The sequence below is a fragment of the Thalassophryne amazonica genome, chromosome 13, assembly GCF_902500255.1.
Source record: "Thalassophryne amazonica chromosome 13, fThaAma1.1, whole genome shotgun sequence".
NCBI lineage: Eukaryota > Metazoa > Chordata > Actinopteri > Batrachoidiformes > Batrachoididae > Thalassophryne > Thalassophryne amazonica.
In genome coordinates this window covers 88,612,143-88,633,537 of record NC_047115.1, presented here as the reverse complement: position 1 = coordinate 88,633,537, position 21,395 = coordinate 88,612,143, and the positions used below count along the sequence as shown (strand labels likewise).

The 21,395-nt window shown below is 42.7% G+C and overlaps 1 protein-coding gene across 8 annotated transcripts in view; it reads right to left on the bottom strand.

Moving 5' to 3' along the window:
• The window catches only part of LOC117523659 (collagen alpha-1(XIII) chain-like), a 155,555-nt gene that overhangs the window by 38,296 nt on the left and 95,864 nt on the right, over positions 1–21,395 (bottom strand). For 6 of the 8 annotated variants that reach the window (XR_004564570.1, XM_034185233.1, XM_034185234.1 and 3 more), the window contains 6 exons: positions 9,111–9,182; positions 8,863–8,904; positions 8,646–8,678; positions 6,218–6,244; positions 6,042–6,128; positions 1,225–1,260 (listed from right to left, as the gene is read on the bottom strand). Coding sequence is in view for 7 of the 8 variants with exons in the window: in XM_034185233.1 (XP_034041124.1) it covers positions 1,225–1,260; positions 6,042–6,128; positions 6,218–6,244; positions 8,646–8,678; positions 8,863–8,904; positions 9,111–9,182 (297 nt within the window). In the remaining variant the exon portion in view is untranslated. The remainder of the gene's footprint in view (positions 1–1,224; positions 1,261–6,041; positions 6,129–6,217; positions 6,245–8,645; positions 8,679–8,862; positions 8,905–9,110; positions 9,183–21,395) is intronic. The other 2 variants (XM_034185237.1, XM_034185236.1) reach the window with 2 other exon arrangements.

The following is a 21,395-nucleotide window of genomic DNA, read 5'->3' as shown; positions in this document are numbered from 1 at the left end:
AATTTAGAATTTCCTATTCAGCTAACCTGCATATCTTTGGAAGTGGGAGGAAGCCAGAACACCCAGAGGGAACCCACAAAAACAACATGCAGACTCCACACAGAAAGGACCAAGTGGGAAGCGACCCCACGACCTTCTTGCTGTGAGGCAACAATCCTAACCACAAAGTCACTGTGGCGTCTGACCTAAACCGTATGGAAGACAAAAAGGTTCAGACCTCTCTATTGTCTTTCACCACAGTATGGGCTGAGCACGTTTTCAGGACCATTTAAGTTGACTAAACAGCAAATGTTTGGGGGTAATTCAAGGGTGGTGGCTGGAGCCAGGTACAAACAATGAAGTATTACACAGGGGTCAACATTACAAAAAAATGTTCCAATCATATTGAAAAATGACCAGATTATTTGTCGGATCATAAAGATTCCAAAAAGGTTGAGAGTGGATTGACAGAATCTTATGGCGTTATATTGGTAAACAGTAAATATGGTGCAAAAGGTCCATTTCAGTTTGCACAGGGATCAAATGCTAAAGATGCTCTAATTTTATTTAAAAAGTGATGCAAGTTATTGTTTGAGTTGACAGGTTTAAAAAGGAATTGTTTGGCACATTTGTCATAGTTATTGGGTCTCTGCTCCACTCCACCATGAAATTGGATAAGTATTAATGTAACAGACAAAGTTGTGATATTCACAGTTTCTCCAGTCACAGAAGCCTACACGTATGTCTCCATGGGTCTCTTGGTAGCTTCAGTGTCTAATCTCTCTTACACAAACCCTCAAATTAAAAATGATAGCCTGTACAACAAGAATATCTTGATTGTATCATTTTTACTCCATTGTGGAGGTGTACAGAGGAATTGTAACACCAGCTGTTACTGTCCAGATACTTGTGGATCTGACCACAGCATATCGAGGTATTCAGATAGCAACCTGTGGTGTTTTGTCTCGTGGCTCGTTAACAGTGACAATAAAAAGTGTGTTCAGTGTTGCCATGCTTGCTTTAAGTTTAGTCACTGCACTTTGCAGTGACTCAGGGGCCTAACTGTAGAGCATCCTCAGGACCAAACCCTGAACAGTACGGTCCTCACAAAGCAACCACGGGAAAAGATGAGACAAGCACAGGAGGCAGGAAAGCAGGAGGACATGACAAACAGACATCAATCAAGCTGGAGTGAGGGGGGGAGGAGGAGGAGGAGAGCGCTGGAACAGGACTTATACCACTCACCACTGGACCTGGTCTGCCGTCTAACCCATGAGCCCCCTGTACAGTGTCGCACACAGTTACAGAGCAGAGATGATGGGGAGATGGTGGGAGGGAGGTGGAGGAGAGGATCAAGGTGAGGAGGTGGGGGGGGGGGGGGGGGTTGGGGGGGTGGTGGTGAGTGAAGCTGTGATACGTGACTTCAAAAACACATTCAAATGATGAAGATGATGATGATGATGAAGGGTGATGCTGTGGTGCAAGAGGTGAAATGAGTGACAGGGATGGTTGACTGGTAATAGTGATGCTGTTCACTGCCATTACTCAAAAACACTAAACATCACACTAAATATCAGCTGTGTTACTGTCACCTGGTCCTCATTGGCTCAGCTTGGAGAATCACGTTTGTCTGTTTCATCATCTCAGTAAATAACACAGTGACATTTGTTGTTGCTTGCTCATATCGGACATTTAATGCAAAAATGTGGCCACCCCACAGCATTAGATCAGAACAAGAATTACCTTGAGGATGGAAATTTTGGTCTGATAGATTCAATGAAAACCATAGCTCCACTTTCTGTCCCAATGATGTACAGTGAATCTGGAAATTATTCACAGTGCTTCACTTTATCCACATTTTGTTATGTTAAAGTCTTATTCCAAACTGGAGGAAATTATTTTCCCCCCCAAATCGCACTTACAACACCCCATAAATACAACATGAAAAGTTTTTTTTTTTATTTTTGCAAAATTTGTTCAAAATAAAAAACTAAGAAATCATGTGTACATAAGTATTCACACCCTTTGCTCAATACTTTGTTGATGCACCTTTGGCAGCAATTACAGCCTCAAGTATTCTTGAATATGATGCCACAAGCTTGGTGCACCTATCAATTCCCCATCAGGTTGGATAGGAGCGTTGGTGCACAGCCATTTTCAGATCTCTCCAGAGATGATCAATCAGATTCAGGTCTGAGCTCTGCCTGGGCCACTCAAGGACATTCACAGAGTTGTCCTGAAGCCACTCCTTTGATATCTTGGCTGTGTGTTTAGGGTCATTGTCCCGCTGAAAGATGAACTGTCAGCCCAATCTGAGGTCAAGAGCACCTTGCAGCAGGTTTTCATCCAGGATGTCTCTGTATATTGCTGCATTCATCCTTCTCTCAATCCTGACTAGTCTCCCAGTTCCTGCCACTGAAAAACATCCCCACAGCATGATGCTGGCACCACCATGCTTCACTGTACGCCTGGTTTCCTCCAAATGTGACACCAGGCATTCAGTAAAGAGTTCAATCTTTGTCTCATCAGACCAGAGAATTTTGTTTCTCATGGTCTGAGAGTCCTTCAGGTGCCTTTTGGCAAATTGCAGGCTGCCATGTGCATTTTTTGAAGGAATGGCTTCCATCTGGCCACTCTACCATACAGACCTGATTGATGGATTGCTGCAGAGATGGTTGTCCTTCTGGAAGGTTCTCATCTCTCCACAAAGGAATGCTGGAGCTCTGACAGTGCAACCATCAGGTTCTTGGTCACCTCTGTTCTCTCCCAATTGCTCAGTTTAGACGTGCGTCCATCTCTAGGAAGAATTCTGATGGGTCTGAACTTCTTCCATTTACAGATGGCGGAGGCCACTGTGCTCATTTGGACCTTCAAAGCAGCAGAAATGTTTCTGTACCCTTCCCCACATTTGTGCCTGGAGATAGTCCTGTCTACAGACAATTCCTTTGACTTCATGCTTGGTTTGTGCTCTGACATGCACTGTCAACTGTGGGACCTTATATGTAGACAGGTGTGTGCCTTTCCAAATCATGTCCATTCAACTGATTTTACCCCAGGTGGACTACAATTAAAATGTAGAAACATCTCACAGATGGTCAATGGAAACAGGATGCACCTGAGCTCAATTCTGAGCTTCATGGCAAAGGCTGTCAATACTTATATACATTTCGTTATTTTTCCTAAATTTGCAAAAATCTCAAAAAGACTTTTTCACATTGTCATTATGGGGTGTTGTGTGTAGACGTTTGAGGACGTGAAGTGGTGTGAATACTTTCCAGATCCACTGAAAATCATACCCTTTTATAAACAACTCCATATCAGAAAATGTTGTGACGCTATGGAAAAAAATCTTACATTTCCTTTGACTTCTGTTTCACTACAGACATTATGAACCCAAGATACTGGGATAGGGCAATGTAGGGCTAGTAATAAGGAAACAAAAAAAGTGATTCACATATTTCTTGCCCTGCAAAGCATGATATCATTAACTGATTCAAGGAATCTAAAGGATGATCATACAATGGAAACGTGTATTGTGATCAGACGCATCAATATTCCAGGGTTTTTTTTTTGTTGAAAGAAATGAACACTGTATCATCCAGACAAAATTCAAAAAGGTCCATCCAGATTGTTATCAGCAACAAATCCAAACACTATGGTATGAGGCTGTCAGTGCCCTTGGCAAAGGTCATTAACACTTCTGTGATGGCAGCATTAATGCAGAAAAGTTCACTGAGATTTTAGACCAACATGTGCTGCCTTCAAGAGAACATCAGGGGCATCCATGCATTTTGCAAGGAAATGCAACACCACATTCTGCACACATTACAGAAAAATGATAGCTGTAGCTGATGATACTCAGCTGTATTTGCCGATAGCTGCTGGAAATCCTGTCCACATAAAATCTTTACAGGACTGTCTTGCAGCAGTGAGAAGTTGGATGTCTAGCAACTTTCTACTTTTGAACTCTGATAAGACTGAAATGATGGTTCTTGGCCCAGCAAGACGTCGGCACCAATTTGATCAGCTGGCGCTTAGCCTAGGTTCATGTGTTATACATCATACTGACAAAGTGAGGAACCTTGGGGTAATCTTTGATCCTACGTTGTCCTTTGACCTCCACATTAGGGACATTACGAGGACTGCTTTCTTTCATCTGAGAAATATAGCAAAGATTCGCCCCATCCTGTCTATGGCTGATGCTGAGACTGATTCACGCATTTGTCTCTTCTAGATTGGATTATTGTAATGCTTTATTTTCTGGTCTGCCGCAGTCTAGCATTCGAGGACTTCAGTTGGTGCAGAATGCTGCTGCCAGAATTTTGACACAAAGTAGAAGGTTTGACCACATTACTCCCATTCTGGCATCCCTTCATTGGCTACCGGTTTCTGCCAGATTGGATTTTAAAGTTTTATTGTTGGTTTATAAAATTGTTCATGGACTGGCGCCTTCCTACTTGGCGGACTTGGTTAAGCTCTACGTACCTGTGAGGCCTTTGCATTCGCAGGGCGCAGGGCTTCTGTGTGTTCCGAGGATGAACAAAAAGTCTGTGGGGTATAGAGCCTTCTCCTACCGTGGTCCGGCTCTTTGGAATGATCTACCTGCTGTTATTCGGCAGTCTGACACGGTGGAGATTTTTAAATCAAGACTGAAGACCCACTTTTTTAGACTGTCTTATCATTAATTTTTTAATCTGTTAATCTGTTTGTGTTTGCTTTGTAATTTCTTTTTATTCCACTGTGTTTTATCTTTTAACTGTGCTTTTTTTGCTTTTAATTTTGATTTTAGATTAATTTGTGTTGTTGTAAATTATGTGAAGCGCCTTGGGGCGACTTTGTCGTGATTTGGCGCTATATAAATTAATCAATTGAAATTGAAAAAGAATGTAGCACACCTGAAGGGCCAAGTCACACCACAGCACAAATGCCGTACAAATCATACAAATTGGAAAAACAAACAGAAATTTGAGCAACATTCATAGAGGACAGACATTCGTACAGCCCTATACGAATACTCGGTATGTGGTATGAAGCCGGCTCAAATGATTCGCGCAATTCGGAGTACAGCAGCACCCGAATTCAGGTCAAATTCGGACATAAACCTTCCCCTATGAAAAATAAAAACAGAAAAAAAAAGAAAGTCAAGGAATAAAAACAACACAGCACAAAACCCCACAGTGCCGGCACTCGAGTTCTGGGTGGAAACCAGGCACGGGGGGTCGGCTTTTTGAAGACCTTTTGAAGCCCGTGCCACACTGCTGCATGTCACATTCGCATGATATAAAAGATTAAAGATATTAAAGACTGCTCTTAACCCACCTGTGGCATTGAGCGGAGACGCTCAACAGGGGAAGATGATTATTATCAGCTTTAGGGCGCAGGCAGGATCACTTTGTCTGACACCTTCCAGCCGAGCTGCAATCATGAGCCAAGCAGACGTGCTGACATGTTCCGTGCCACAGAGGAGTTTCCAAGAAGCGGTGAAGAAAGGCAACACAAAGGCCTGTTCTCTACATGGCCATGCCAATTTGGCATAATTCCCAAAGTGCCACATGAATGCTGTCTGAGGAATTTGAATGCAACTCAAATTCAGTAGATTGAATTGCAGGAATGGCATTCGACTGTCCATTCCTATGGCAGTAAGTATGCAGTATGACTGCAACTCGACCGCCGTTCCTATGCAGGAAGAATAAAACAAAATACCTGAAATGCTTCATCGCTTGGTATCCTCAATGCCAAGAATGGCAACATTACAAAGTGGCAAATGTTTTAGTGTCCCAACTTTTTTGGAATGAATTAAATTTAACCAGAAAAAACATGATAGATCTTGTGGGTTCATACTGTCTACAATGAAATAAATAAAGTAATGTAAGATTTTTTTATATATATATATACTGTCCCCACATTTTCTGATTTAGGGTTGTATTTATTTTATTTTTAAGAAAAAGTCTAGATAGTATAAATATGTACTTATAAAAGTGATCACTGAGCTGTGTTATTTTAAAGATGAAATCCATTATTTTGTTATGAAACTTGTTGGGACAGTTGGTTGGTGAACTTACAGGAAGTCCAAGATGACCTCTGTCTCCTTTATCACCTTTCTGACCTGTCGCTCCCTTCTCTCCTCTGATGCCGATGCCAGGCTCTCCCTGATGGTCAAGGTCAGAGAATCACATGCTTACAGATTTACACAACATGTCGAAGGACTGCAATGTAGATTAAACAAAGTTCCTCTCACTTTAAATCCAGAAGGTCCTTGAGGTCCCTGAATGACACAAACACAACAACATTACTGGAAAAACCTCAACGGCACACACATCTCACGGCATATGAAAACATCCTCCAGTGGTTGTAGTTATTTCTGGTCTCAGGTTGTTTTTGAACACTTTCCACCTAGGGTACGAGGTCTGTTAGAAAAGTATCAGACCTTTTCATTTTTTGCAAAAACCTGTTCACACAACGGTGGAGAGCGAGCCGCGCTCTGGTCAGCCATCAACATGCTGAAATGACCAGATCCTTTCCAAAGTGAACGCTGTGGTGATGCGGGATCGTCGTGTGACTATCCGAGAAAGAAGAGGTGGACATCAGCACTTTTCTGGTACATTCCACTGTGACAGAAGATTTGGCCATGAAAAGAGTTGCAGTGAAATTCATGCCGAAGCTGCTAACGGCGGAGCAAAAGTGCCTTCGTGTTGAAGTTGCACAGGACATGTGACATGCCCACCTCTTCCACAATTTCTCGGATAGTCACACAACTGAAAAGTCACTGAAAGACGTTTGAATCATCCGAATGGTTTCCACCTGGCTGTTGCCCAGTTTCTGGCAAAATTTGATGCGGCGCTGCTCCAGTTGTTCCGTCTTTTTCCTTGAAATGAAAATCCGCCGAGCGCACAACACACGTCCCACACAAAGGCTGCTTACCAGGAAATGATGCAATCGACAGGTGTGAAAAAGTTCACGCATGTGCATGAAGGTTCAAGGTTTACTCATGCAAGCACACGTGATTCAAATCCATCAGGTTTTTGCAAAAAATAAAAAGGTCCGATACTTTTCTAACAGACCTCGTACATGCAAAAAGACTAAACTCATGAAGATTCAAATTTAGACAGTCCCATGTTCAATAATTGAATCTAATATTAAAATATTTAGAGGAAGAAATTAATTTATAACAACTTCAAAATGGTTATTTCAGAAACACAACAAACCAGCTCCTTGGAATAGCCTTTCTTGTTATTTACTTGTAAACTAACTGCAGAAAGATTTGGAATTACTGAGCAAATTTTTTTTTTCTATAATTACATTTGCATCATTGCTGCCTCTGTTTTGACAGACTGTGTAAGTGAACATAGTGTCCATTTTGTGCTAAAACTGATATTTGCAAGAAAACTAGACAATTTCAAAAAACCCCAACATGAAAACAAGGGCAAATTCAGATGATTGGCTGCACATTACACCACAAACACAACGCTTAAGGTGCCCTGACACGAGCACGTTTTTGCTTCACGACACAACACGATGTGTCTCGATGACAGAGACCAAGGGAAAGATAGGGACATTCTTGTCAGATCTTCACAATTACAATAACCCAGGATGTTTTAAAAAGGACTAAAGGATGATTTAAAATGATCCTTTACAGCCAGAATTCTGAAACATTTATGGAGTTCAGTGTTTGCATGGACTGAGTACTGGGCAGGATCGTGGACTCTGGTGGTTTTTGTCAGTAAGGAAAGGGCTACTGAAGTTGACTTGGTAGACAATGCCATGACCATTGCAGAATCAGCAAATGTCCTGATTGCAGCACTTGAGAAGCTGAGTAAGGAGCCGGGCTGTCTGTCTGTGTTTGTGATTGTTCTGCCTCAAGACTAACATCCAGCATTTCAGTGGCTTTCTGAACTCAGCTATCAGAAGTGTTCTTGTATATAAAGAGCATGTCAAAATTGTAGAGAGATTCACTGATCTCTTCAGTGACATACATGTCCCTGGTCATCAGCATTTGAGATGTCTGTGTTATGGAGTCATGAGGTCACTCTGGTTTGGTGATACCGATACCTTTGCAGGAGAAATAAGGTCTGAGCCTTTGGGATCTAGGCCCTTCCTGTTTTGCAGCATGGATATGAGACTTGGGTGCTAACCAGTGAGCTAAGGTAACCACTGGGTGTCTATGGGATGGCTTTGTGTCAAACAGTTGCTTTGGGAGACTTACATTATAGGGTAACATTAGCTATGACATTTTGGGCATGTAGTGCACTTCACTGGGCTTGACTGAGTGTGTGATACTGTTGAGTGCTCCAGTTGTCCATATATCATTTGGCTGTGAAGAGATAGACTGATGGCTACGCTGTGAGGGGGGAATGAACCAGTGCTCTGCCAAGGTGATTGGCATCCAGGACCTAAAGCAGTTCCATAGTGTGATCAATGTTGCACTGTGCGGCACTGGTGCATGCTCCCAGACCTGATCACTTAGACCCAGCCTAACTTCATTTGCTGAGCAGAACTACAGGCCTGGAAACTGAATGGACACATGAAGGCTGTATGAAAGCCTACTGTACACATATCAATTCTAAATGGAGTTCCAGTCTTTCTGGGTGAGATTGGTTTGCGGTACTCATTCTACTGCATATATTCATAAAGTCAGACAGTCTGAAGTTTCAACAGATTTGACTCACCACTGGTCCTGGAGGTCCTGGAGGACCATAGATCTAAGACCACAGATACACACAAAAAAATGATACACATAACTGTCCCATCATACTCATGAGATGATTTTTGAAAACAAAGCCAAGGATATGTTTCTGACTCAAAGAAAAACCACAAAAAGGCATGTAGATGTAACTTTGTGCAAAGGATAAACACAATTATCGTCTGTGACAGACTGACTCTTACCATTTGCGGCCTTCCTCCCTCTCCAGGCTCACCTTTAAGACCCTGTGATAGCAGGACAGAAGGACACAAAGCTGACAAAATGTTCAAAACTGTTCACTGATCAGACAAACTTGAAAATGAATGAAATGTGAAGCAACATGACACTGTTTCAGACAATACATGGGGTGAATACAAAATGGATTTCAATGTTCCCCCATGGGTAAACTCTGCATCCAGAAGGACGCAAACTCAAGGGCACCACTGCGTACCATTATGCCTGGTAATCCAATAGGGCCAGGGGCCCCTGTAGCTCCCTTTTCACCCGTAGGGCCATCTAAACCCTACAGAAGAAGGAAGGGGAGATATACGTCACCATAATCACCATAATTCACCATAATGATAGTGGTTCAGTTCAGGGACCGAGAATAACCAGAAAAGACCAAAGCCACTTGTGTTCAATTGTACACTGATCTTCACCAATGAAACTTTGTGTCCTTATTTGGGTGATGACATAATTTCTACTTTTTTGTAGCTGCAAGAAAATTCTGCACTCAGTATGGTCGATGATACATCCAACAAAGGACAATAAATGTCCTCTTCTCTGGTTTACTATGTTACCTGACACACTTAAGGAACTACAGTAATAAGAATACATACAGAAGCCTTCCAAAGCAACAAAATGCCACAAACAGTCCAAAGTAGAGGGAAGTCCGGGAAGTCCCGAATCAGAAAAAGTTAGGACTACAGGGAAAATGCAAAAATAAAAAAAAATTATATATATATATATATATATATATATATATATATATATATATATATATATATATATACACACAGTGAGGAAAATAAGTACGTATTTGAACACCCTGCGATTTTGCAAGTTCTCCCACTTAGAAATCATGGAGGGGTCTGAAATTTTCATCTTAGGTGCATGTCCACTGTGCGAGACATAATCTAAAAAAATAAAAAATAAATAAAATCTGTAAATCACAAAGTATGATTTTTTTAATAATTTATTTGTATGTTACTGCCGCAAATAAGTATTTCAACATCTGTGAAAATCAATGTTAATATTTGGTACAGTAGCCTTTGTTTGCAATTACCGAGGTCAAACGTTTCCTGTAGTTTTTCACCAGGTTTGCACACATTGCAGCAGGGATTTTGGTTCACTTCTCCTTACAGATCTTCTTTAGATCAGCCAGGTTAGTGGGTTGTTGCTGAGAAACACGAAGTTTCAGCTCCCTCCAAAGATATTCTACTGGGTTTAGGTCTGGAGACTGGCTAGGCCACTCCAGAACCTTGATATGCTTCTTACGGAGCCACTCCTTGGTTATCCTGACTGTGTGCTTCGGGTCACTGTCATGTTGGAAGACTCATCCATGACCCATCTTCAATGCTCTAACTGAGGGAAGGAGGTTGTTCCCCAAAATCTTGCAATACATGGCCCCGGTCATCCTCTCCTTAATACAGTGCAGTCGTCCTGTCCCATGTGCAGAAAAAACTGCAAAGCATGATGCTTCCATGCTTCCAAATGGTCACGGGCAAACTTAAGACAGGCCTGGACGTGTGCTGATTTAAGCAGGGGAACCTTCCATGCCATGCATGATTTTAACCCATGACGTCTTAGTGTATTACCCACAGTAACCTTGGAAACAGCTCCTCCTCTGCAGTTCTGGACTGACCTTTCTTAGGATCACTGATACGCCACGAGGTGGGATCTTGCATGGAGCCCCAGTCCGAGGGAGACTGATAGTCATGTTTAGCTTCTTCCATTTTCTAACAATTGCTCCAACTTTTTCCCCAAGCTGCTTGGCAATTGCCTGTGGCCCTTTCCAGCCTTGTGGAGGTCTACAATTTTGTCTCTGGTGTCTTTGGACAGCTCTTTGGTCTTAGCCATGTTAGTAGTTGGAGTCTTACTGATTGTGTGGTGTGGACAGGTGTCTTTATGCAGCTAATGACCTCAAATAGGTGCTTCTAATTTGGAATAATAAGTGGAGTGGAGGTGGACTTTTTAGAAGCGGACTAACAGGTCTTTGAGGGCCAGAATTTCTGCTGATTGGCAGGTGTTGAAATACTTATTTGCAGCAGTAACATGCAAATAAATTATTAAAAAAATCATACATTGTGATTTCCAGATTTTTTTTTTTCTTAGATTATATCTCTCACAGTGGACATGCACCTAAGATGAAAATTTCAGACCCTTCCATGATTTGTAAGTGGGAGAACTTGCAAAATCGCAGGGTGATCAAATACTTATTTTCCTCACTGTATATATATATATATATATATATATATATATATATATATATATATATGTGTGTGTGTGTGTGTGTGTGTGTGTATGTATATACACAGGGTTCTCCTCAGACAATGGCATGACGGTGCAGCACTGTTATACCGCCACCGCAGTGTTGCAATACTGTGGCATCATGTTGCGATGTTATAGCACGAGACTTCACACATGATTTAAGCCAACTAGCGCACGAAGGAGGAACTGCATGCCATTCGTGAAAAATCGTAGCTGCCTCCAACACCTCGCACACATTTCCATACAACTATTCAGGCACACCAGCGGCTGAAAGACAGAGAGTGCCCCGTGAGAGCCCATTTGATTCCTCTGCTGGCAGGTGTTGGCCAAATTCCAGGTGACACACAAGCAGATGATCACTTTTGAGCTGGATGTGAAATTTGTCTAAGTGCCCCCACGAGTGTGGTTTTGCAAAAAGCAACACATGTGGTGCATGTGTCTCACACGCGTGTGCGTGTGTTGCACCCCCTGGTCCCCCGCTCTCCCCCAAAACACATGTGGCATATGTGTGTTTCATGCTCCCCACTCCCCCCTACACGTGGCATGAACACATGCCGGGCAGCCATGTCTGAACACACACAGCACAGTGAGCCCAGCTGATGACACAAATGACAGCTCAGTGCACATGACGTGTCACATTAAAAACACACAGAGACCACAGCCAGGACAGGTATATTAATAAGTACTGCACTACCTACATACAGAATTACATAACAAATAACAAAGAAAATGATCACATAACACAGAAACAGAGTGACACGTTGGTATGTGCACTGGATGGACAGGGGGCGTGTCCGCCGACAGCAGCTACTGTTGAGATCTGTGTTTCTGGAAGTCCCAGCTGGGGAACACGTACTGTGCTTTGACGGACATGAACTGTCCACTGTGATGCGCGTGTGCCTGCTTGCTGTCCTCATATGGACTTACATAAAAACATATATTGCTGTTGTGACGGGCTGCAGGGAGTGAGTGCACGGCATGCGCATTGACAGGCTGCCCCAGGTGAAAAAAACATTAGATCATAACACGTAGAGGGCAATCTGAATATCACGTCACCCATGTGAGCTCTGTTCCACATGACAGTGTCTGTCCTGCGGTGCACCGTCCACAGGACACACATGTTGTTCTGGACACACGCGCAGAGCCGGCTGGTCACACCGGGCCAGCAGATGTGGACATGATAAGAGCGCACTGCTTGATTCATGTCATTTCATGACTGTATGTCTATGACCATGGGTCATCTACAGAGGATACGGTTCATACTTGTATCATCCACATGATAAGAGGGATTAAATAAAATGCAGTTTTTTTATGGTGTGTGGTTTCATTTTTTTAAAAATACGTTTATCTCCTTGTTGATTTCAGACATTTTACACACCTTTTATAGGACAGCGATGGTAGCGCAGTGGTAAAGTTTCTGGCTGGCAATCAGAGCTTTTGTAAATTGCAGGTTCGAATCCCGCGGGTGGTATATATTTTTTTTCCACAGCAGCTGCGCAATGTTCCACATGCTCCAGCTGCTCCCACTGTGTTCACTGTGTTTCAGTCGGGATCCCTTCCATCCTTGTGTCCTGAATTCCTAAGACAAAACTTTAAATCTTTTAGTACTATTTCTGCTCTGACTCTGTGCTGAATTGTTTATTCATGAAATTAATCTAAAATGTTTGTATTTCAGTGACACACTGTATACATGTTCCGAATGTGCAATAAACGTAATGTGCAATAATAATAATAATAATAATAATACTAATACTTTTTTTTTTGTTAGGCGCCTTTCTGGGTACTCAAGGTCACCTTACAACAATACAACATAACAACAACAATATAAAATGACATTAAAACAAAGTTAAAAACAGTTAAGGTTAAAATTAAACAGGACAGAGCAGTTATGGTTGTAGTGAGTAGGCTTGTCTAAACAGATGAGTTTTGTGTTTGGATTTGAAGTCAGTGAGTGAAGTGGTATTGCGGAGGTCTGGGGGAGAGCGTTCCAAAGCTGGGGAGCAGAGCGGCTGAATGCCCTGCTCCCCACAGTGACAAGACAGGTGGGGGATGGAAAGCTGGAGGGAGGAAGCAGAGCGGAGGGAACGGGCAAGTGAGTTGATGTGGATGAGGTCAGTCAAGTACGGGGGGGGGGGGGGGGTGAGGTTGTGGATGGCTTTAAATGTGAGGAGCAGAAGTTTGTAGTGGATGCGGTGTGAGATGGGGAGCCAGTGAAGCTGCTGGAGAACCAGGGTGATGTGATTTATGGAGGGTGTGTGTGATGATGCGAGTGGCAGAATTCTGGACCAGTTGAAGTTTATGAATAGTTTTGTGGGGGAGACCAAACAGGAGGGAATTGCAGTAGTCCAGACGGGAGGTGACGAGGCTGTGGACGAGGACGGCGGTGGAGAGAGGACTGAGGAAGGGACGAAGGCGGTGGATGTTTCAGAGGTGAAAGTAAGCGAAGCGGACAATGTTATTTATATGTGCAATGAAGGAGAGGGAGCTGTCGAGGATGACACCCAGACTCTTTACCTGAGAGGAAGGGGAGACGGGGACACCGTTAATGAAAATGGAGAATGGTTGGGTTTTGTTAACGGTGGATTTGGTGCCGGTGAGTAGGAATTCAGTTTTATTGCTGTTTAATTTAAGGAGGTTTGAGGTAAACCAGGAGTTGATTTCAGAGAGGCAGTTGGTTAGGGATGATGGTGGAAGAGTGGTGTTGGGTTTACTGGAAATATAGAGCTGGATGTCATCTGCGTAGCAGTGGAAATTTATTTGATGCTTTCTGAAGATGTGGCCAAGGGGGAGTAAGTAGATAAACAGGAGGGGGCCTAGGACAGAACCCTGAGGAACACCAGAAGTGAGGGGAAAGGGGTGTGAGGTGAAAGATTTTAGCTGTATAAACTGAGTGCGGTCTGAGAGATAAGAATGGAACCAGGTAAGGGGTGTGCCTGTAATGCCAATGGAGGCAAGACGGTCCAGAAGGATGGGGTGTGAGATGGTGTCAAAGGTTGAACTGAGATCTAGCAGAAGGAGGATGGATAGTGAACCAGAGTCAGCAGAAAGGAGCAACTCAGTGGTAATTTTAAGGAGAACAGTTTCAGTACTATGGAGGGAATGGAAGCCAGATTGAAATTTTTCATACAAGTTATTGGAGGAAAGGTGGGTTTGTAGTTGAGCGGCAACAGATTTTTCAAGAAGTTTTGAGATGAAAGGAAGATTTGAAATGGGGTGAAAATTACTGAGATCAGACAGATCGGAACCAAGTTTTTTGAGGACAGGAGTGACAGCGGCAGTCTTGAGTGAAGGTGGTACAGTTCCAGAGGTGAGGGAGGCATGGATTATGGTAGTGATGAGAGGGGACAACACAGGAAGAGAAGCTTTAACAAGGACAGTGGGGAGTGGGTCAAGTTGACAGGAAGAAGATTTAGATTTTTGAATAAGTGTGGAGATTTGGCTGTCTGTAGGGAGGGTAAATGTAGAGAATAGATGGGACAGGGCAGGAGGACATGGGAGGGGTGGGTTTGGAGCAGAAAGGGGGGAGAGTTGCTGGTGGATGTGTTGGATTTTCGTGGTGAAAAATGAAGCCAGGGTATTGCAAAAGTCAGTACAATAAAGATGAAATGGTAATAAGTCCGGGGGTTTTGTGATGTGTGAGAGGAGTGAAAAAAGTGCTCTAGGATTTCCTTCATTTGCGCAGATTAAACCAGAGTAGTATTTGGATTTAGCTATAGATATGGAATCCTTGTAGTGGATGATATGGGCTGAGTACATTTCCTTATGAATGGTGAGTCCAGTTTTGCAATAAAGTCTTTCCAGCTGACGGCCTTTAGTTTTTAACAGTCTGAGAGTGGGGGTGAAAGAGACTGAGCGGGTTTTGAGTGGAGCCAAAGTGTTAAGAATATTATGGAGATGGGTGTTGTAGTGTGTAAGAAACTCATCTGTTGTAGAAAGACTATCAGCACTGGGGATGTTATTAATGTAAGTATTTAAATTGTCCAGGTTAATATCCTTGATGTTAATATCCTTGATGTTACGGAAGTAAATAGTACATGGAGGGTTGGATTTTGAAAAAGACAATGTGATACTGAATGATAGGAGCAGATGGTCAGTAAAAGGGAGTTGAGCAGCTTTACAATCCATAGGAGCAAGTCCTGAGCAGCAGATTAAATCAAGAATATGACCTTTGTTGTGTGTTGGAAAGTTGACAAACTGTTGAAGTCCAAAACTGTCCAAACAGGATGTAAAGTCTTTTGTGAGAGAGTTATTAGCATTGCCCATATGAATATTGTCACCTAGTAGTACGATATTAGGTGAGAGTGTGGATAAGTGGGTGAGAAAGGCAGAGATGTCAGTGATAAAATCCTTGTTTGGTTTTGGCGGTCGGTACAGAGTTGCGATGATGGTGGGAACAGGTCCTGAGAGCTGGCAGACGGCGGCCTCGAATGAGTGACAGGCAGGCACACTCACGGGCGCCACCCTCCAGGTCTCCCGGTAGATCATCGCGAGACCGCCCCCTCTGCCGGTCCCACGAGGTTCAGTGAGGTAAACAAACCCCACTGGAGTAGCATAACTGAGAGCAGAAAAGTCATTTGGCTGTTGCCAGGTCTCAGACAGGCACAGGATGTCGAACTTCCGTTACTTCCGTTAAGAGATCTTGGACGAGATGGCCCTTACTCGTGAGAGAGCGGATGTTTAAGAGGCGGCGTCCGGTGTTCTTCGGCAATCGGCGTGCGGGGGACCAAAATGACTTTATTGTACTGTAGTTGTCATACTGGAAGTGTCGCCGTGAGCCCCGGTGTGTGCTTCTCCACCGGGGCAGGTAAAGAATGTCCAGGTGTTGAAGCAGAGCAGGCGCTGGTGAATCATGTGGATTAAAATGAAGTTTGAACTCAGTGGCTGTATATTGAAAAAGTGCTGATGTCTGATGGATAACAGACAGGATGAACCAGCAAAGTATGAGCCACACACAGCAGATCCACATAGCTAGGATGGGTTGCAGCAGGAAATGGCTTCTGGTAGCAGGTAAACTAATCACTCAGTTGCACGCTAACTCCAGTGACAGTTTTACATACTAAGTGTGATGAATAGATGGGTTGATATCCCACACATAAATCATACTTTCAATGTCCAGAAAATGTACATTTAAGCATTTAAGCATAAAACCCACTGAGCAGCGCCAGCGTTCACTCAACCGGAACCGGAACTATTAAAACATTAATAGTCAGATCTGTCAACAGTCAGCCTGGTGATATTGTGACTTGGGAATTCAAACTTTTCAAGTTGAAAATTATGCAGGGAAATGTGTAAAAAAGTCTGGAATCTCCCACTTTTCAATTGTCTTTCTGTTCATTCTTTTTTCTTTCAAATACGTTCATTGCACATTCAGAACATGTATACAGTGTGTCAGTGAGATACAAACATTTTAGATTAATTTCACGAATAAACAATTCAGCACAGAGTCAGACCAGAAACAATACTAAAAGATTTAAAGTTTTGTCTTAGGAATTCAGGACTCAAGGTCAGATGGGATCCCAAGTGGAAACACCGCGCTCCGCTTCAGGTGATAGTTGCCAACAGCACCGCTATACTAAAAAAATGACACAAAAAAAATGCCATAGAAAATTCATCACTTTTTGATAATGATACATAGCTCAGGGAATTTTATCTCTGGTGTTTATTTCAAATTTCACCTCAGTTTGTAAGAGTTTTGGCATTCACAAGATGTCAGCAGGATCCAGGGTGTAGAACACAGGAGTTCAGGAAGCGACTCCTCCCATACATATGGACACTGAGGTGGAATATCTGTACAAACTTTTGGAGCTTCTGATGTGCATTGGACAGGAATTGCTTTTCTGAGTGGCACAAATATAATTTGTGTGGCATCTTATTGCATGTTAAGAGCCACAAAAAAAAAAATGCCTGAAGCATTTCCTGCATTTTAATGTGAATTGTTGTATATAACTTTGTTTCTATTACATTTTTACATATATTTTTGAAATTTACAATTTATATTTACTTTCTAAGTTACAACCCCAATTCCAATGACGTTGGGACATTGTGTTAAATGCAAATAAAAACAGAATACAATGATTTGCAAATCCTCTTCAACCTATATTCAACTGAATACACCACAAAGACAAGATATTTAATATTCAAACTAGTGAACTTTGTTTTTGTGCAAATATTTGCTCATTTTGAAATGGATGCCTGCAACACGTTTCAAAAAAACTGGGACAGTAGTATGTTTACCACTGTGTTACATCACCTTTCCTTCTAACAACACTCAATAAGTGTTTGGAAACTGAGGACATGAACTGTTGAAGCTTTGTAGGTGGAATTCTTTCCCATTCTTGCTTGATGTACGACTTCAGTTGTTCAACAGTCCGGGGTCTCTGTTGTCATATTTTGCGCTTCATAATGCGCCACACATTTTCAATGGGCAACAGGTCTGGACTGCAGGCAGGCCAGTCTAGTACCTGCACTCTTTTAATATGAAGCCACGCTGTTGTAACACGTGCAGAATGTGGCTTGGCATTGTCTTGCTGAAATAAGCAGGGATGTCCCTGAAAAAGATGTTGCTTGGATGGCAGCATGTGTTGCTCCAAAACCTGGATGTACCTTTAAGCATTGATGATGCCATCACAGATGTGTAAGTTGCCCATGCCATGGGCAACTTACACACCCCATCCCATCACAGATGCTGACTTTTGAACTTTGCAATGGTAACAATCTGGACGGTCTTTTTTCCTCGATGTCCATGATTTCCAAAAACAATTTGAAATGTGAACTCATCAGACCACAGCACACTTTTCCACTTTGTGTCTGTCCATTTCAAATGAGCTCAGGCCAAGAGAAGGCGGCGCCGTTTCTGGATGTTGTAGATGTATGGCTTTTGCTTTGCATGGTAGAGTTTTGTTGATGTTGCGACGAACTGTGTTAACTGACAATGGTTTTCTGAAGTGTTCCTGAGTCCACGCGGTAAGATCCTTTACACAATTATGTCGGTTTTCAATGCAGTACTGAGGGATCGAAGGTCACGGACATTCAATGTTGGTTTTCGGCCTTGCCGCTTACATGTAGAAAGTTCTCCGGATTCTATGAATCTTCTGATTGTATTATGGACTGTAGATGATGGAAACCCTAAATTCCTTGCAACTGAACATTGAGAAACATTGTTCTTAAACTGTTGGACTGTTTTTTCACGCAGTTGTTCACAAAGTCGTGATCCTTGCCCCATCTTTGCTTGTGAATTGCTGAGCCTTTTGGGGATGCTCTTTTATATTCAATCATTACACTCACCTGTTTCCAAACAGGTGTTCTTTGAGCATTCATCAACTTTCCCAGTCTTTTGTTGCCCTGTCCCAAATTTTTTGAAATGTGTTGCAGGCATCCATTTCAAACTGAGCAATATTTGAACAAAATAAAATAGTATATCAGTTTGAACATTAAATATCTTGTCTTTGTGGTGTATTCAACTGAATATAGGTTGAAGAGGATTTGCAAATCACTGTATTCTGTTTTTACACAATGCCCCAACTTCATTGGAATTGAGGTATGAAAATGGTTCATTAAACATATTTCAGGTTTTCACGGTAAAAAAAAAAAAAAAAACTTTTTCTGATTCAAATTTTAGGTTTTGGGCTGAATATTGGTTCACTGTTTTAATGCAGTATGTCAGAATGAAAGAAAACCTGTAAAGTCACAGGTGAAGTTGTGCTGAAAAAAATGACACCAAACAAGGCAAGGTAAACAGTTTTTTAAGGTAAATTACGATGGTAAAACCAAAAGTAGTCAAAAACGCAAAACCTTTGTGAGATTATATATCTCACAAAGGCAGGCATCCAATAACGAGTCTCAGGAATTAAGAGCTGGACGGCAGCAGGACCTCATGTGATCCACACCTACTGGCTGAAGAAAGTACTATTACTCCATGAGTGCATGGCGGCACACATGGGTGGGCTACTTAGAGCAGGTACTCACCCAGACTGTCGAACATGGGCTAGAACAATCCCCATCTTGAAGGCCTCCCACAAGGGTACAACACCCTCAAACTACCAGCCAATTACCTACCTCTGCACAACAAGGAATCGTCTCTCAGGAATCAAGTTAAGTCGGCACGACAGTTGGGTATCGGGAACTGGTTCTTTTCGGGTATCGTTAAGAAATGATTTGATCCACATCAATAGGCTTTTGCGTAATGATTTCATTATCAGTCTTAGATAGATAGATAGATAAACTTTATTGATCTCACAGAGGAGAAATTCACGTTACGTCAGGTCTTAAGAAAACACACAAGGTGGGTGCAAGTAGAGGAAAATGTTTATCAAACAGCATGTGCAAGGATAAGCAATAATAATAATAATACTTGTAACAGTACAAGACATAAGAAACGAGGTAGAAATAGAATATATATATATATACATATACATACATACGTACATACCTATATACATATATATGTATACATATATACATGTATATATATGTATACATATGCATATACACATGTACATACACATACACCCATACACGCATACCCATATGCACACACATACCTATACACATACATATGCATATATATAAATATATGCATATATATAAACATGACTGGGAGCTAGGAGCATCTTCTTTACAATATGTGAAATGGAGTTTGGATGTGGTAAGGTGACATTAGTGCTGGGATTTGTAAATGAGTTGTTATTGCACATGATATGTGGATATATTAATAATATTGCACGTGATTTGTGGACATATTATTGCATGTGGTTATTTCACAGTGTTATTGTACAGCCTGACAGCAGCAGAGAGGAACGACCTGCAGTATAGTTCCTTCTTGCACTGAGGGTGCCTCTGTCTGTCACTGAATGAGCTGGTCAGCTCCACTACAGTCCGGTGCAGAGGGTGAGTCGAGTTGTTCATGATGGATTTGAGCTTGGTTAACACCCTCCTCTCAGCCACCTCCTCCAGAGAGTCCAGAGGACAGCCCAGGACAGAGCTGGACTTCCTGACCAGCTTGTTCAGTCTTTTTCTCTCCCACTCTGTGCTGCACGGGGCCCAACAGACAACAGCATAGAGGAGAGCTGAGGCTACAACAGAGTCGTAGAAGGACTTAAGCAGAGGCCTGCTCACTCCAAAGGATCTCAGTCTCCTCAGGAGGTGGATGCAACTCTGGCCTTTTTTGTACAGGGCGTCGGTGTTGTGAGTCCAGTCCAGTTTGCTGTTGAGGTGAACACCCAGGTATTTGAGACTGTCCACAGTCTTTTTGTCTTCCCCCTGGATGTTCATCGGTGGGTGAGGTGGTGATTTCGTCCTGAAGTCGATCACCATCTCCGTCGTCTTACTGGTGTTGAGACACAAGTGGTTGTGCTCACACCAGTCCACGAAGTCTGTGATGACCGACCGGTACTCCAGCTCATTCCCCTCAGACACGCGACCCACAATGACGGAGTCATCAGAGAACGTCTGGAGGTGGCAGCTGCCTGTGTTGTAGGTGAAGTCCGAGGTGTAGAGGGTGAAGAGGAAAGGCGAGAGGATGGTGCTCTGGGGGGCCCCGGTGCTGCACCTTACCACCTCAGACTGACAGCCACGCAGCCGCACGTACTGTGGGCGGTCAGTGAGGTAGTCGATGGTCCAGGCAGCAAGGTGTCCATCCACACCTGTGTCCTCCAGCTTCCCCCTCAGCAGTGCCGGTCTGATATTGTTAAAAGCACTGGAAAAATCAAAGAACATGACTCTCACAGCGCTCCTGCTGGTCTCCAGGTGGGTGAGCACTCATTGCAGTAGGTACAGTGGGGAAAATAAGTATTTGACCCCCTGTCAGTTTTGCAGGTTTTCCAACCTACAAAGAATGGAGAGGTCTGTAATTTTTATCGTAGGTACATTTCAACTGTGAGAGACAGAATCAAAAAAAAAAAAAAAAAAAAAAAAAATCCAGAAAATCACATTGTATAATTTTTAAATAATCAAATTGCATTTAATTGTGTAAAATAAGTATTTGACCCCCTACCAACCAGCAAGAATTCTGGCTCTCACAGACCTGTTAATTTTTCTTTAAGAAGCCCTCTTATTCTGCACTCTTTACCTATATTAACTGCACCTGTTTGAACTTGTTACCTGTATAAAAGGCACCTGTTCACACACTCAGAGAGTGCCCCGACGTCAGCCTGTTTCAAGCTGAAAACTTCCAAATTTAAGCCTCTGTTGATCCAGGATGCCAAACCGCGTAGCGCGACGCGATGGACGCGAGTGAAGCGATGCGAGT